This window comes from Terrapene carolina, unplaced genomic scaffold (assembly GCF_002925995.2).
Source record: "Terrapene carolina triunguis isolate 2854851 unplaced genomic scaffold, T_m_triunguis-2.0 Scaffold23, whole genome shotgun sequence".
Lineage (NCBI taxonomy): Eukaryota > Metazoa > Chordata > Testudines > Emydidae > Terrapene > Terrapene triunguis.
Window position 1 is genome coordinate 5,735,569 of NW_020664374.1, and position 18,486 is coordinate 5,754,054.

Sequence of the window (18,486 nt, forward strand, 5' to 3'; positions counted from 1 at the left end):
CAGCTGTGATATATTTTTGGGAGTCCATAATAGGTTTAGAGGGCCAACGTGGATATTAATACAAGATATCTCAGCAAAGTGCAGAAATCAGGCAATGCAGAAAGGATCAAATGAAGCGCTTAGGTTTGGAAGTTTAAAAGCAATTTAGGTATGAATGGAATTTTGACTCCAAAGTGCCTAAATCCCTTTAGAAAATGAGAGTTAGGCTCCTAAATCAGTTATATGTTACAATGCTGAAGGCAGCAATAGCTAAATACCATTAAAAATCTTGGCTCTAATAAGTAGAAGCCAATCAAAAAAAGAAGCCAGGAAAAAGCTAAGAAAGCAGCTCAGACATGCTCCAAACAAGCAAGAGAAAGTTTCCATCTAGTAATTCATAGGTTAGCGGAGTCTTAGCGTTGTTAATAGTTTATATACATAGTTTATATATAGCCAAATCAAACATATCCAAGGGGAAGGTGGAGGAGTCTGGGTAGTCTATGAGAAGAAGTGGGTAGGATCCACATAGTCACTCCCTTTGGCCCCATATAAATTAATCAGCAAAATAATGCAGCCTTAAGATATTATCTTTTCTGCACAGCCCTGCCCCCTCCACCATCATGTGGGCAGTCGTGTCCAGGAGATAGCTTTGTTAGTACAGCTTCCATGGAGATGTGCTGCCAGGGATGGGAGTGGGGGTCAGAGCTGGTCTAAATGATGTGGGGCGATTCACGTTAGGGGATCCTCATAGGGATTCCCTCCCTCTGAGCCCTCCCATGGGTTTTTCAGTAAGAGAGGAGGATCTCAGTCCTTATTATTTTTATTGTTACTTGACAGCAGGAATCAGTTATCACTGCGGTGTGGTGGCTAGAATAACTTTTACAGCCCTCTAAGACTGGCTATGAATATTACAATTTTCAGCCTCCACTAGGGTTGGGTCTGGTGCTGACTGTTGCTCACTCAGGCATGCCAGGTATGCCACCCATTCCTCTGGAAGCTGCTGAAAAGGGAGCTTCCTTCCCTCTTGCGTCCTCCACCATGCTCTAAGGAATGAATTAGGGACCGGACTGACAGCCCTAGACCAGTTAGGGGAGATTGCCATCAGCCAGGAGAGGCCTGTCCTCTTTAAGAACCAAAGGCGAACCATTCCCCAAATGATCTCCATGGGAGAGCTAATCCCTCAACCAAGCAGCTACTGCATAGCCAGAGGATATATCTGCCATCACCACTGCTTCTAGAAGAACTAGCTGCAAGATAGAAGAATCACCTAGAGGAGCCTCTATGAGGAGCTAGGGGAGGACTAAGGGATTCTTCTCCCATGGGGTATCAAGGGAAATTATTTTGGGGGCGGGGAAGTATTTTACACAGGACGTGTCTTATATATGACCAACTGGGCTGAAACATTGTAGGCAGCCCTTTGCTAGAATGTTGGTAGTACATCCTTGCATAGAAATTCAGTATAAAACTGATGCTGAGCTAGTGAACCTATATCCACAAATTTCAAGAGATTCAAAGTTATGGTTACTACAGCACCTTTAATTTTAGCACTGTGATGTATCTGAGCTATGTCTTCAGCCCTGGATAGATACTCCTAAGACTTGCCATACTGGAACATATTAATTTGGTCCATCTAGACTGGAATCTTGATTCATGAAATGGCCTTCACTAAACCCTATTTCATACAGCTAGCCAACTGTGTAATCCTAAATCAACAAAAACAGAATCCATTTGCTCAAAAAAGGCACTTGATTTTAAAGCTTTTCATACAGTTAACCTTCGATATATTTTCTTTACAGAGCAGGGTGGGCACTGTCACCTTCTTTATCACACCAGCAAAACGGGAATGTCCCACAGCATGGCTGTAGCCAGGGCTTCCAAATAATGTTGTGCAACGAGAGCTGTTGTGGGACTGGAGTCAGTGTCTGTCGATGATCCTGAACAGCTCTTTCTATTCTGCTTATTACTGTGTCAAACAGGGGCTCAGTGGCAGATGATAGAGGTTTGGCCTCGGAACAGTCTCTGGAGAGATCAAAGAGTAAAGGAGGGTTATGATGGGTTACACCTTCCCCAAAACATGGGCAAACTCTTCTTCCATAACATGCTCCAGCACCCTCAGGCTGGAATATTGGAGTCACATAATGAGCCTTCCACAGTGCACCACCTGGTAGGAGAGAAACCAGATGTAAGATGATACAGATAGACATAAAATGTCATTAGAAGTGTGAAAGATCTTTCAGCACTGAACATATTTTCAGAACTTAACAAGTAAAGTTTTTAATTTGTAACACAAGGTGCCAAGTTTTGCCTTCATACTGCTGGATGGGGTAGTCAGACTTTGGGTCCATCCAAACAGGATTAACCCAATACTACCCCTCCCAGAGCAACTGAGCAGGGAGAACCTTGGTTCTCTACCCAATATTCTAGTCAGCATACCTGTGCCCGTAGCGTGTATATCAAAATATACATGCAGGACAACAGCAAATTATTACTGCTCTATGGGTACCTGCACTGTTCCTAGCTGGCACAACTACATACTGTCTCCTATCCCAGGCTTGTTGCAAAGCCATCATTGTTTTTGGAAGAACCGTTATACTCACTGTCCTTTTGGTGCCACCGTACTGCATGTAAATACATGCCACAGTAGTGAAACAGGAACTCATGCTCTGAGTGCTGAATGGACCCCTGCAGTAAAGGCATCAGGTTCCGGCCATCGATCACCCTAATGTTGATGGAGAGAATGGCAGTCACCAAACTGCATTGAGCTGCAGGATAACAAGTTCTGTACTCGACTGCCATTGCAATTGAAAGCACAATTGAAAACTTACTTTTGGAACAAGGAACATTTATGAGAACGGGGTGAATCTCAAACATGTAAAAGATTTATATGAACTATATGCAGCTTAGGGATCTGAAAAAGTAGGCTGGAAATCACATGATAAACATCCAATATTGAGATCTAACATTAGGATCGTTTTCAAAAAAGATTCCATATTGGAAATTTAAAGGACTGAATATGTTTTACAATTTCTGTACCTGTCCTGGGGCACTATCCCTCCAGCCAGGTAAGCCACCGTAGGGTAAATGTCCATAAGACTTGTAGGTTCATCGATAACTGTGTCTGCAGGTAACACTCCCGGCCATCTAAATATCCCTGGCACACGGATCCCTCCTTCCCAGCCTCCCATGCCTTTTCCACCTATTTTTAAATAACAAGGCAATAGAAGATATTTTAGAAACATGAAGTGTAAATTTAGTTGTTTCAATCCCATGAAAATGGATTTTCTTCAGCTGCCCCCTCAGTAGCTTACCCATCTCCGGATTCCTCTTTGTTTTACAGACAAGAGAATTGCCACACTGGACCATAGGATGGATCACATTTTACTACGTAGATGGTCACATTGATGCCTCCCTTCCCATTTACAATTCAATGGATCACCTTCCATTCACAATCACATAACACCCTGTTAAAACTATAGCAACTGTTTAATATTGTAAGAGTATTTAATGTGTTTTAGCAGTTTTTAATGCAATTTAGCATGTGACCAGCCAGTTCTTCATGAAGCACCAGTTTGAGGACTTCTGAATTAAAGTATTCCATCTAATCACGTAGTTGCTTATGTACTAGTGTATCTCCTGGAATTCTTTTTGGAACATTTTAATAACATAGGAAAATAGATGCAGCTTTATCAATTCCTTTCACAATACACCTCTATCCCGATATAACGCTGTCCTCGGGAGCCAAAAAATCTTACCGCGTTATAGGTGAAACCGCATTGTATTGATCTTGCTTTGATCTGCCGGAGTGCGCAGATCCCACCCCACCCCCCAGAGCGCTGCTTTACCACGTTATATCCGAATTCGTGTTATATCGGGTCGCATTATATCGGGGTAGAGGTGTATTAAAATCTTCTTATACCCCTAGTATTTTGAGCAGTCTAACTTTGATTAATTACTTGAGTAGTGTAGCCTGATTTAGGGTGTGTTAATAATATTAATTTAATTTATCATTTATTTTTTATTTTAATTAATTAGTCAATATCAATAATAGTTAATAATTAATATTAATAGTATGGGTTTTAGGCTCGCCAATCTGTTTGATCAGAAGATAAAATTTCTTGTCCCAAATCAGGCTCCACAGAATTTATAAAGGACCCTCGGGGGTCTGACAGGAAGCTCACATTGACACAGATATAGCCTTAAAGACTTTTTATTAAAATCAATAATAGTAAGTAAATGGTGAAATAACTTTACAAAGTTACAATTGCATTACTGCTATTCGAAAGATACATATGATAATATAGTATTATATGCAACAAAGCTTTGGTTAATATACTCACACCCTTCCTTGATAACCTGGTGGTAAGAGACACAGGACCAGCCTTGCAGTTCAGGTTTCTCAATTCTTGAGTGAGGGATGCAGTGCTTAGAAAAATCTAATGCTAAGAGCTATCAAAACTAAATTACTTGACTAACTTAAACTTAAAATCAAAACCTAATAAACAAACTAAGAATAAAACTTAGGGAAACCAAGCTTAGCCTAGTTTCTTTGAAACTTAAAGTTTAAGAAGAACAAGTACAGCCTACTAATATTAGCACTCATCGTAGATAGATAGAATAGATAGAGACAGTGGAGGAAGTAAGTCAGAATAATAGAGAGGAGTGCTCTAGCGAGGAGGGTCACCTCTTTTATAGGCACAAGTGCCGGAAATCCTTCCTCCTATGCCCAAATTTCATTCCTCAACCACAAAATGTTAGGGTACGCTTACTCCATAGGCTAGTATGTTTGTGCATATTGATGACATGTACATACGCACATAAGTTCCCTTGTGGTACCTGCTAAGTCTGTGAGTACAACATTGAAAACCCCCCATGCCATTCTCCATTGTCTATTGGTCTAGATAAAAGGTAATAGACATAGGCATGGGTACTTATCTATTTAGGTAACAAGGTATAGGTCAACTTTACTTTTCTGGGTAAAAGGTCTTAATATAGATGTGCTAACTTTGCCTTAGTTTAACATACAGGATATGGCCTGTAGGTCTCTTGCATTACAGCCAAACTTACTTTAATATAAATCTATAAACCTATTACAATAAACCAAATACTTAAACTATAAGAAAAGATATATATATATATATGCAAGCAAGCAGGTTAATCCTATAGGCTACAGTAGTGGAGTGATCAGCCAGGGAGGTACCAAGACCAGGCAGGTGCAGAGGGCAGTGGAGAGGTGGAGTAGTGGTTCCAGCAGCAGCGAGTAGAGAAGCCTAATAGGTGCTGCTAGAGGAGAAGTCCCTCCCCCCCTTTGTGCTGGATGATTCAACTGTATTAGCCAATACATATATGCTAGGCATAGTATACATCACATTAATAGATATTATGTGCATGGTATTAATGTAACTCACATGGGTGTTGGGAAGTTATGTTACCTGAATGTATTATGCTCGTCTCACAATTCTGCCCACCCACGCCAATTGTCCCACAGCACTTTGCAAACCTGAAGTCAGCTTTGGCATTAGAAAATAGAAACTTGCCAAAGCAAAGATGCATGACTACTTTGTACCAAGTACAGTTAGAGAGTACTTTCATGGCTCATCAGTACTTGGAATCTTGAATTTAAAATGAGATATGGGAAAGTATAGGGAGGTACCAAAGCCAAAGCTGGCACAAACTGGTGGGTTAAACTTAAATTGACTGTTTAATAATTTGTTCCAGTATCTTTCCAGCTATTGACATTAGGCTGACTGGTCTATAATTGCCTGGGCTCTCTTTGTTCCCCTTTTAATATTTAAAGATATTTCAGAAATCAAAGAATCTTTCTTTGATCTCAAGGTTATGCTGGGGATTTATGACTCCAGAAATTCTAAAGGAAGCATTTTCCCTGAGGCTCCTTCATTATTAGCTGTTAATTTGAGTAGAGTGTTTAGCAGCAGCTCTGTTCTAGAATAGCTTGATGGCCCTGGTGTGAGACCTATGACCATCACAGGAAGCCTGGTGGTGACAACTTCCAAATATTCCTGCTACCCCTCCTATACCTCTTAGGTTAGTAAGAAGTCTTTTGATTTGCTTCATCTTTTCAACCCAGTCTAAATGAAAGTACCCCTGATTTAAGGGGGTAGAAATTCTAAGTAGTATTTGTCAGTGGCCCTAATTAAAAAAAAATTAGGGAAAAGATAGAGTCACATGCCAATTTGCAGTACCACATACGTGTATTACTAGAACGATCAGTGTTTTATTTTCTACCCAGAAGACACATTTTAAAAGGTAAAAAGGCTCTCCAATTTAGGTTCGCAAGAGGGAGTGGAGGGGAGTTTAAAGACTAGTGCATGGCTAAGAAAGTCTGGCGTATGAGAGCTCTTCTTAGACAGAGGCCATTCAATAGAAAAAGTCAAAGGAAAACAGTCTATGAATGTACAACCAGGAAGAATTTCTGTTCCTTTTAACAAAATAAGTGACCAGGTCACAGAAGAAAAACCCGTTGGACTATATTCTATTTTGGAAGTTGCTGGCAATGGGTTATGACAAGATTAAAGTTAATATTGAAGCCCATATCCCCAAACCTTTGTTCTTTTCCAGAATGGCTTCCAATCTCCAGGTAAGTTACAATTTTGATAAACCAACAATATCATAACAAAGCTCCTAGGGAGGATGTTATCGCAACACAGGTTTATAAGGACAGTATAAATTTGTGGGCCCCGACCCCTGTGTTAGTAAATTATTTACTAATATAAATAATACAGGAATTTCTCCTCTCCATATTGGTCCATCAGTTATATTGTTCTTCTTTACAAAAAAGGTGAAAGCAATGAGCCTGCGAATTACCAACCAATTAGCCTTTTACATGTGATTTTTAAACTATACTAGAGATCTCCTGTGGATATTAAAGGTTTAGGTAGAAAGTTGTAATTTATTTGCTGAGAAACAAGCTGGTTTCAGAAATGGCTGCTCTATCATTGAAAACTATTTTACCCTGTCATGGGGTGCACTCACCGCTAGTGGCGTCTCCTGCTGGCCATCCTGGGGATTAGCTTTGGCCAGCCATTGTGCCCTCCCTGGAAGTGTCTCTCCCATTGTTCTCTCACCCCGTAGACCCCTCTTATTTCAGGAACCTCAGCTTCCTTTTCATGACTGAACCCTCCAGCCGAGTCACCATATGTGTTTCCCCCTTCCAGGGCTGGAAAGTCTCTCTTCACAAACAGGCTCAAGCAGTGCCCCACCAGGGCCACTTCATCAGCAGCTGGTAGGGGGACCTGGACGTTCCCTCTATTCCAGGTCCCTGCTCAGGGGCCCTCTCACTAGCAGGCAAGGTTTGACCTATTCCAAACCTTGCTGCTTTTCCCCTGAACTTTGCCTACCTCTTTGGCTCTCCCCCTTCTCTGGGCTTGCCAAGCTACACTCTCTCCTCCCACGGAGTAACTGTAGGCTTCTTGCCTCCAGCCCCAGACATACGTCTCTTCTCCCAAGGAGTGACTGGAGACTCCTTCCTTCCAGCCCCTTCTGTTGCTAGCTTCCTGGCATATATAGCCCCTGCCTCTTCCTGCCCAGCTGAGCCTCTTCTAATTAAATCCCTGCTCCCTGTATCCTTCTCCAGGTGCAGCCTGGGCAGTTAATTGTGGGGTGGACACCCCATCACATACCCTTATTCATTTAATTCATAAATATTGCTCCCCCCCAAAGGGGGGGGGGATTTTTTTGTGGTCCTTGTTGACCTGAAATTGGCTTTTGACTCCATTGATAGAGGTCATCTCTGGGATAAACTTGTGAGCGCTGTCATAGCTCTTCGGCTACGCTCTCCCCTGAGAGACCTTTATAGCCAAATGGTGGCAAAAGGTAGGAGATGGCAACGAGGTGAGCTGACTGACCCTATCTACATCACAAAGGGAGCCCACCAGAGCTGTTTATTGGCCCCTTTCATAGTTCATGTTTACACTAATGAAGTTGTGGTGATTTTAGAAGTGGTATAGTGTTTCCCTCCCTGAGGTTTGCACCAATTTACATTGGCCTTTCTTTATGCAGATGCCATGATTTTGCTGCCTCATATACTTCCGGGCTTAATGCGAATGTTAAAGGATTTTAGCTCTTTTTGCCAGCAGGAGTACCTGACCACAAAAGGGAGCTCCAAATCAAACAAATTTGACCCAGAAAACTAAAGTAATTTCCTTTGGCCACAGACCGAAGCTTCTTAAATGGATAGAGGGCTATTATATTGAATAGGATCATTGAAACCTTTTTGGGTATTTGTTTTACATATAATGGCTAATGGGATAAATCTATAGAAGAGGTAAAGAAGAAAGCCTTAAGTTCTATGCAACTGGTGCTTTCTTTTACATGGGTCCACAGGGATAATTTAATCATTCTGGCTTTTAGAGTTTTCAGGGATAAAGTCCATGCCCAAATATTATATGGTGTGGACATTTGGAGCTGGAAAACCTTTAGCGTGTTAGAGGTTGTGCAAAAAAAGTTTTAAGGAGAGTGCTCCGTTTCCCAAATTACCAACCATCTGCTTTACATAGATTGTACAATTTCAACTAGGGCTTGGTGCCTTTGCATTAATTATTGGCTATGTGTTCAGCATATGAATCTACAGTGTCTTCCAAGGCTATGTCTGGAGGAACAGCTTAACAAGACACATACCCTAAAGTTCCCCTGGCTTTTGCAAGTCCGTTGTTCTCTCCATTCCTTGGGCTTCTCAGAACTTGACCTGGCTAGGACTGCAGGCAAGGGTGTGAAATCTTTACTTAATTTTAGAGCAGGAAATATTTGCAGACAACAGGATGTCAGTTTTTGAATTTTTAAAATTTGTATCTGTTTTACTGAGCGCTGTTGATTTTACAATACGCCTTCATTTGCTATGCATTATGGCCTATTGCTAAAATGCTATTTTAATAAATATGATTTGATTACTTACTTGCTCCTATGGTACCATTAAATACTCTGTTAATTATATCAGGAAGACAATTTGCATTTTTAAGGAATTCACTCTGGGTAACAATCCTCACCTTTGTATATTCCATTCCAACCACCTAATTGGGCTTTTCCTTCTTGAGCTTCCAAAAACCCACCATGGTCAGAGGCAAAGTACGTGAGTGTGGTATTTTTCAAACCTTTCTTATCAATAGCATCCAGGACCCTGCCTGTAAATAAAAATAGTGATCAGAATGTACCAAGAAACAAAAGTAGAGCTAGGGCTAGTAAAACAAATTTTGGCTTCAGTCCTACAAATATGCACACATTTAACTTTAAGGATGTGAGTAGACTCAAGTGGACTACTTGCACAGATAAAGATAAGCATGTACTGAAGTGTTTGTGAGATCTGAACCTTTGCTTGTGATTTCAGTGACAATTTTTAAATGCAAAGGAAAAGTATAATGTACCATTAGCCCATTATTATTATTAGTAGTAGTAGTATTGTGGTAGTGCCTATGAATCCTAGTCATGGATCAGGACTCTGTTGTGGTAGGTGCAGGACAAACACAGAGCAAAAAGATGGTCCCTGTCTTGGAGACCTTACAATTCGAGGGCACATCTACAAAAACACTGACTGTGTGGCTAGCAGAGGTGTAAATCTACAGCTCTCCAGTATGCCATGCATTATCTATCTGTGTGGACCCTGCTGCTATGCACTGAACATTTCCTAGGCTGCACTGACATATTGCAGTTTGAATCAAGAGTATGTCAATAGACAGTCCATAGCCAGCATGGGTCAGATTCCCAGATGCACTAGGCAATGGTTAGTGCATAGCAGCCGGATCAGCACAGACAACTAGGGTGACCAGATGTCCCGATTTTATAGGGACAGTCCCGGTTTTGGGGTCTTTTTCTTATATAGGCTCCTATTACGCCCCACCCCTCTCCCGATTTTTCACACTTGTCTGGTCACTCTACAGACAACTGCCCTGTGGAGAGCTGTACATTTACACACCCCATCTTACCGCACAGTAATGGTTTGTGTAGATGAGCCCTCAGCAGCAGACTACCTCAGTGAGTAATCAGAAACAATGACTCTCCTTTATGAATGTTGTGAGCATTTTAATTGTGTGTTAGGTTGTTAGAGCAAGTATCATTTGTTAAATCGACTTACCCACCATCCAGTCCATCTCCTCTACATTATCTCCATATAAGCCATGCCTGCTCTTCCCAAGAAACAACTCCGTGGTGATGAGGGGTGTGTGGACATGTAGAAAGGAAACAAAGAGGAGGAACGGCCCATGCTTGTTTCTTTAAAAGAATTAATCTGTCATTTCCTTGCAAAGAAGTACCTTACTTTATACACATACTTCGCTTTTTTAAAATTGAAGTCACAACTCTTTTGTGAAGGTAATCTGTGATATTAATATGTGCTTATGTTCCAGTAACTAGATGCTTATGCGGTTAGTTTCTGTGAAATCATAGAATCATAGACTGAAAAGGACCTTGAGAGGTCATCTAGTCCAGTCCCCTGCAATCATGGCAGGACTTAGTATTATCTAGCCCATCCCTGACAGGTGTTTGTCTAACCTGCTCTTAAAAATCTCCAATGATGGAGATTCCACAACCTCCCTAGGCAATTTATTCCAATGCTTAACCACCCTGACAGTTAGGAAGTTTTTCCTGATGTCCAACCTAAACTGCTCTTGCTTCAATTTAAGCCCCTTGCTTCTTGTCCTATCCTCAGACGTTAGGAAGAACAATTTCTCTCCCTCCTCCTTGTAACAACCTTTTATGTACTTGAAAACTGTTATGTCTCCCCTCTGTCTTTTTCCAGACTAAACAAACCCAATTTTTTCAATCTTCCCTTACAAGTCATGTTTTCTAGACCTTTAATCATTTTTGTTGTTCTTTTCTGGACTTTCTCAATTTGTCCACATCTTTCCTGAAATGTAGTGCCCAGAACAGGGCACAATACTCCAGTTGAGGCCTATTCAGCACAGAGTAGAGTGGAAGAATACCTTCTTGTGTCTTGTTTACAACACTCCTGATAATGCATCCCAGAATTATGTTTGCTTTTTTTTTTTGCAAGTGTTACACTGTTCACTCATATTTAGCTTGTGATCCACTTTAATCCTTACATCCCTTTCCACAGTACTCCCTTCCTAGGCAATCATTTCCCATTTTGTATGTGTGCAACTGGTTGTTCCTTCCTAAATGGAGTACTTTGCATTTGTCCTTATTGAATTTCATCCTATTTACTTCAGACAATGTCCAGATCATTTTGAATTTTAATCCTATCCTCCAAGAGACTTGCAACCCCACCCAGCTTGATATCATCCGCAAGCTTTATAAGTGTACTCTCTATGCCATTATCTAAATCATTGATGAAGATATTGAACAGAACCAGACCCAGAACTGATCCCTGCCGGGATCCCACTCGTTATGCACTTCCAGCATGACTGTGAACCACTGATAACTACTCTCTGGGAAAGGTCTTCCAAACAGTTATGCACCCACCTTATGGTAGCTCCAGATAGGTTGTATTTCCCTAGTTTGTTTATGAGAAAGTCATGCGAGACAGTATCAAAAGCCTTACTAAAGTCAAGATATACCACGTCTGCCGCTTCGTCCCATCCACAAGGCTTTTTACCTTGCCAAGAAAGCTAGCAGGTTAGTTTGACATGATTTGTTCTTGACAAATCCATGCTGACTGTTACTTATCACATTATTATCTTCTAGATGTTTTGCTTTATTATTTGCTCCATTATCTTTCTGGGTACAGAAATTAAACCCAGTGATTACAAAATTACATTAATTTTTGAATATTTAAAATATTTCCCTTTGTCTTCTATTCACAAGTAGAGAGGTTCCATTTTGGAGGCCAGATTCTTTGCTGGTGTAAATCAGCTGAAGTCCAGAGAGTTAGGCCAATTTATACCAGGTGAGAACCTGGCCCTAGTTTGCTGCCTGACTATTTTAGGACCCCAGTTCATTGCTGGGACAGAGAGAAAAGGAGGAACGTAATGAAGCACCAATATAGATCAGTAGCTGAGGTGAGCTGCAATCATTTAAAATAGTCTGGTCTCATGAGGACAAAAAGCAATTTTATAAACAGAGCCTGGAAATTTTCTGTCCAGAAGTTGAAAATTTTGAAAAGTTAAGAGTTCCTGAAAACAGTAAATTATAAGGAAAACCTTCAGGCAGCCTTAACTTCAAAGGAAAATGTTGGCACAAGAACAAATGGATAAAAACTGGCTATGAATAAATTCAGGCTGGAAATTAGAAGAAGGTTTCTAACTATTAGAAGAGTAAAGTTTTGAGCCAGCCTCCCAATTGAAGTTGAAGAAGCAATAACCTAATCAGTTTTAAGAAAGAGATGGACACATTTATGAATAGGATTGCATGACTGGGTAGCCTGTGGTGGTGGTGGACTGGCCTTGACAGCCCGGAGGTCCCTTTTAATCTGTGTCTTATGTTCCTAAAATCTCATGCCTCAGGGCTTCAACTGCTTACCAGTAAGGGTCAGGGAGGGAATCCCCCCCGCCCCCACCCCAGTGTGTGTGTGTGTATATTTTGTCTCCTTCCTCTGAAACCTCAGAGATAGCCCTGACTAGAGATGGGACACTGAATGCGGTGGGCAGGTGCTTTGAGATGGTACTGAGAATATTTTTATTTCAGGTGCTTGGCTGAGGAGTCTTGCTCATGGATCTCACTGATCGCCATATGTTGGGTTAGGAAGGATTTTTCCCTCAGGTCAGACTGGCAAACCTTGGGAGTTTTCACCTTCCTCTGAAGCAAGGGGCACAGGTCACTTGCTAGAATAATCTTGGTATGCCTCATTAAATCAATTCCCTGCCATTGCAGGAACCTCAGGAATTGGTGCACCTCACTCACTCCTGTTCTGTGCCTGTGCCACACAAAAGTTTTGTCTTCCAAGGACCGTGATACTTTGATCTAACATTGGTTGTTAGTTTGGTATGGGGGTGGTGGTTAGTGGCCTATGATATGCAGGAGGTCAGACAAGGTGATTTGGTGGTGCTCTCTGGCCTTAAACTCTATGTCTATGACTTTAACTTTTGGAGTCAAGATAATAATTATATATAGAGGGCTTTACATTTGAAAGCATTATTTAAAAATTAACTAATCGATCAATCAATTAGATAATTAAACAATGTAGTAAGATATTCAAGAACTAAAACAAATATGGTCAAAATGAAATGTATTTTACCTTTCAATAAAAGAAATGGCCTCCCTCAGTATAAGGGATGTCGTTCTCTCTACCACCATTGGCTGTTCAGTAATTTCATGGTTTCTCATCATAATGCAGTCCCAATATCTTATGAATCCATAACTCGAGAACCAGGATGCAAAGAACAAAAAACCAAACCAAGCAAAGCAGGTGATTATTTTCCAGGTGACTGAGACCAAGCCAGTAAGTCTTGCTATTGCAAGTGTTAGTACAGCAAGGCCAATTGTCTGAGTGTAAAGCCAGAATTTGGTTCTCAAGACTCTGTCCTTCTCTGGAGGTTGTGTTATTTGACAGTCATTCATTAGACTAAACGGCATGCCATAAAAATAATCAAACCCATGATTTAAAGGGTGATGACAGTAGTCGTTGCGGGATTCACAGTTCATACCTTGATGCCACTTCCCTGAAAAAAAAAAATATATATATATATATATTTTAAATGTAAAGTTACAATACAATACAATCATTTAAAATATTCTGCTCTCATGAGGACAAAAAGCAAAAAACTACCTCATTAATAAAATTACTTTTTCCTTCTATAATGAGACCCTAATTATGTAATCTGCTCCAAGAGGCTGAGTCTTTACATCCTCACAAGTCCCTCTGAAAACATTGGGGTTGCTGTTCAGGTACACAGTCCCTCGTGCCTGGATCGGTTTAGGCCCTATTCATAGGCCCTAAAATAGGATCCAGTAATCGAGAACAGCCAGGATTTAAAGGGCAAGGCAGAAAATATCTGGCATTCTTGGACTTCTACCAGCTATGAAAGAGGGGAAAGAAGTCCTTTTGTTACACAGGCTGAAACAACATTATTCTCTTGCCTCTGTACCCTCCAGAAAGCCAACATAATGAATGAGGGCAGTAAGTAGGATATTGTTCTGGAAAACTTAGAACAGTGTAGCAGTAGATCTCTGTAGAAAGTCAGATGATGTGTGGGTTACAAAGTGATAGGGTGTGATCTGGATATAAATATGGAGCCAATTATAAAGTGAAATAGGCTCAAGACCCCTTATACCAGTGAAAATGACATCTTTTCTGGCCAAACAAGCCATGAGATGTTGGGAGATATCAGTGTAAACCCTATATTGGATGTAAATAGCTTTAGTGATGAGGATATATACAGTGAACGGACATAAAGAAATACTAGTTTATGGTACCTGTCCAAGCTCTAGATAACCTTTCCAACTCAAATAATAAAGCCATCATGAAACAAAACAACAGCCACTCCTCCCCCGTAATATATAATCATTACTCAGAGAAAAAGGGCACACCACAATCCAGCTCAGTCCTCCCGCAAGGGCCCACTCAAACAGATGGTCTTTGCAGCATACTCAGAAGATCACTAAATTCAAGATGGTTTGAACCAAGGTATGGGGGCTGTGAATTCCAAAACCAAGGGGCCAGCCGCTCCCTTTCATCTATATTAAGGGAGCTCCTCAGGTGTCACTGCTGATCACCAGTGTGATACAGGGGGAAGTTCTAGTCCATCAGGTAGGCCATTTCAATGTCATGGATCAAAAATAATACCTTGAATTCCACTTTGGAATCAAGGCACAATCAGCCCCAGCTATGGAGCACAAGAGTCATGCACTTAGAGCAAGAATTTTGCTAAACAAGTGGCCCACTGAATTACTAGTGGCACACTAACTTCAGACTGCAATTGGATTTAAAAGTTTAGCTGCATGCAGAGAGCACTGTAGTATTCTAATCCTGAGCTGACACGAGCAAGGATCACAACCAAAAGGTCTATATCTGAGAAAAAAGGATGCAGCCTCCTTGCAAGATGCAGATATGAAATGATGAATAGGTGGGTGAACACTCTGATCAGGAAGTCTGAATTGCCCTCAGCCAAATACTCAAGTAGGGTGACCAGACCAGATGTCCCGATTTTATAGGGACAGTCCCGATTTTTGGCTCTTTTTCTTATATAGGATCCTATTACCCCCCTTCGCCCCCTGTCCCAATTTTTCACACTTGCTGTCTGGTCACCCTATACTCAAATTATTTCCCAATCCATCATGATCAATTCCACTTTTTGATGAAAATATAGGCATACTGTCTGTAAATACAGACACAGATATAATGGGATTGAATTCAGAAGTGTTGAATGCTCAAATCTTTAGCTGAAGTTAATGGTAGCTGTGGGTTCACAGATTCTCTTTTAAAAAAACCAAACAAACAGGCCCATAGAGAATAAACATATAAATAAGAGAAATACGTTTTTGGCAGACATGCAGTAAGCAACATTGTCAAAGCCAACTCATCAAAAGCTTTTAACAAAAATATTGCCCTCAAATCACATTGCTGATCATTTAATAGCTGTTCTTGCTCTGCAGTTAAACCCATTTCAATTTCGAAGAGAGACAAAATATGCAGCCCTTAGACTATTAGAAAATACAAAGTTGTGATACACATCTTAAAAGAAATTGTGAGTTAATTTAGTGCCCAGCTAAATGTAACATGGGCAGGAACTGTGCAAGATGCCTTACTTAATGGTCGTGCACTTCAATCCTGCTATTTATTGCCAATACTGCTTATGACCCCCAGACTGTTCAACAAAGACTGGCAGTCTTGCTCAATTATATGATGCTTTTGATGCCTATGTTGGGACTCAAACTTAGGCACCCCTCGGCAAAAAGTGAACACACTCTGCCATCTAAATCCTCAGAATGAAATGCCATGGGCTCCCTAAGGGATAATGTCTATGGTGAAGTACAGGAAACTGTACATGGTTTATGTCAGTGATTCAATACTGAAGCCAAGCGGAAGCACTTGGCAGCGTCAAATGTGATATTTATGAAAATTCTGAAACAACTACAGCATTTCCCCCTCATATATCACAAGGAAAATGAAGATTCAACACAGCACAACTTAAATAATAATAATAAAAATAATGTTTTCCTGTTTTCTAATGCCTTAAGGGCTACATTTTCAATATCTTCTGCTAATTTTTGTGTCTGATTTTGAATGTACACAAATCAACTTGTGCATGCACATTAAATAGCAGATGTTTAATTTGTGTGTGTAAATGCTGTTTTGTATATGTAGGCCAAAGTTTTTGGCTGCCCAGACTTAGGCATCCATATTAGGTTGGGTTGAGTCCTCTGGAAATTCAGTCTTAAAAATTCTCAGTTTATGCTTTTTCAGACCTGGCCCTTATGGTGGGGGAGGTTAGATGAACCATTTGAGGGAATACCATTTCAGGTCATGACTAAAAAATGAATAGTTGTTTTAGCAAGTTGCCTTATGAAAATTGAGTGGCACAATTAGACAGGTACAAATGAAACTGACATCTTTATTAATCCTGTAAAAGGATGTTTTATTTGGGCTGTATTGAAATCTTGTTCAAGTACAATGTAGTATACTGTAACTTTTGAATAACCTTAACTCGTGGTACTGCTATACATGAAGGGCCAAATTCTCAGATGGTGTAAATTGGCTTAGTTCCATTGCTTTCAATTGGAGCGGTGTCAATTTATACCAGCTGTGCTTCTGGCCCAAAGTGTCTAAAACCTAAAGGTACAGGCTCAAAATGTAACTCATTTGTACATGTTAATATAATATTATTGGGAATCACTAGATAGCACTATTCCTGGTACAGTAATCTTGCAAGGTCTATTTAAATGAATGCAGAGGCAGTTAGATCTTGGACAAGTGCTTGTGGTTGGGTGTGATACAGTTCTCTTTCAAAGGTGAGCGTATCATCAGTATCATTTATTCTTTCCAGATGAATGTCTTTCTGACTGGAATAGTTTCTTTGGTGCAGAACTAGTGCCTACAGGATATACCTGGTGCCAGATCATGCCAAGGTCCCAGGCCTCACTGAACACTGACAAATGCACAGCTGGAAACCAGTCTCACTCACCTGTGTGTTAGTGTTGTTAAAATAGATATTAGAGTTACAAGAATGTGTTTAGACTTTATGGAATGCTTGTAGGATGCTGCATGCATTAATTCTACCTATACTATCTGTATCCCATGTTCTAAGGCAGGGATTGGCAACCTTTGGCATGCGGCCCATCAGGGAAATCTGTAACAGGCCGAGGGATGTGCTGGCCGCCGCTTCCCTCAGTCCCCATTGGCCTGGAACAGCGAACCACGGCCAGTGGGAGCTGCGATCGGCCGAACCTGTGGACGCTGAAGGTAAACAAACCGTCCTGGCCTACCAGCGGATTTCCCTGATGGGCTGCATGCCAAAGGTTGCTGATCCCTGTTCTAAGGTAATGTTTAAATGTTTGCTAAAACTGTAAATCCCTCCACAGTCAGGGAAGAAGCATTACCAAGTGTGAAATGCCAGTTTACCACAAAAGGTGTTATCTCCTCCCCAGCAAAAGAAGGTCTACTGTCAGACATGCCATTGTGGACAAAAGACTTTGTTGATTGCTTCCCTGCCCCCCTGAAGAGGGTATGTGCACAAGCCCTCCTCCCATCACAGCTTGAACCCTCGGGGAAGGGAATAAAAATGCCTGTTAAGGCATTTTCTTTATGCTGCCTGGATTCTGGGAGGCAAAGATTCCTAAACATAAGCAAGAGATCCCCAAGCTGCTTGCCTTGGGTTCGCCCTAAAGGACATAAAACCTCACTTATTATAGAAGCTTCTTTTATCTTTTGAAACTTGACTAACTCATTTGTGGGTGTATGTTTACCTGCTTTAACCGCATAAATAACTCTCCTATTTCTTTTTCTTAGTTAATAAACCTTTAGTTAGTTTATTACAAGATTGGCTACACATGTTATCTTTGATTTGAGATCGGAGGTACAGTTGACCTGGGGTAAGTGACTGGTTCTTCAGGACTGGGAATAACCTGAATACCGATGTGGTTTTTGGTGCAAAGGGCCATCTATTATAAAGGCAGGCTTGCTTGGGTGTCAAGATAGATTGGAGTGCTCAAAGGGGGACTGTCTGTGACTCCATGTTAAGGCTGTTATAATGCTTTAGGAGGTCACATTTGATACTTAGTTGGTGAACTCTAATTATAGAACATACAGTCAGTTTGGATTTTTCGCCCTGTTCCTGATCAGTCTGCCCTGAGGTTGCACTCACGCTTGTGAGCCACTCCAGACAGTTTGACACTGACACAAGGGAACAAAGACATATTATATGATATGATGTCATAAACATTAAAACTGAGAATTGATCAGTCCCCTCACAATGAAGTATTTCAGTGCTAAGTGGTCAGCTAATACTTTTTACCCAACCAATATTGAGTCTACATACCTATTAGTCCTGTGGTATAACCTTGCTGCTGTAATATCTTGGCAAAAGTGGTTTCATTTGGAGGGAGCCCTCCTGAGGCCCCAGCCCACTGAATAACACGATAGTCATTAGTGGCATCCATACCTATAAT

At 40.9% G+C, this 18,486-nt stretch overlaps 1 protein-coding gene across 1 annotated transcript in view; it reads right to left on the bottom strand.

The window, feature by feature from the left end:
• LOC113404951 (arylsulfatase D-like) overlaps positions 1-18,486 on the bottom strand; it is a 56,190-nt gene that overhangs the window by 27,551 nt on the left and 10,153 nt on the right. The window contains exons 5-11 of the mRNA XM_026649487.1: positions 18,357-18,479; positions 13,118-13,541; positions 10,061-10,197; positions 8,979-9,113; positions 3,013-3,175; positions 2,577-2,698; positions 1,796-2,140 (exon numbers count right to left, since the gene is read on the bottom strand). Coding sequence (XP_026505272.1) covers positions 1,796-2,140; positions 2,577-2,698; positions 3,013-3,175; positions 8,979-9,113; positions 10,061-10,197; positions 13,118-13,541; positions 18,357-18,479 — 1,449 coding nt within the window. The remainder of the gene's footprint in view (positions 1-1,795; positions 2,141-2,576; positions 2,699-3,012; positions 3,176-8,978; positions 9,114-10,060; positions 10,198-13,117; positions 13,542-18,356; positions 18,480-18,486) is intronic.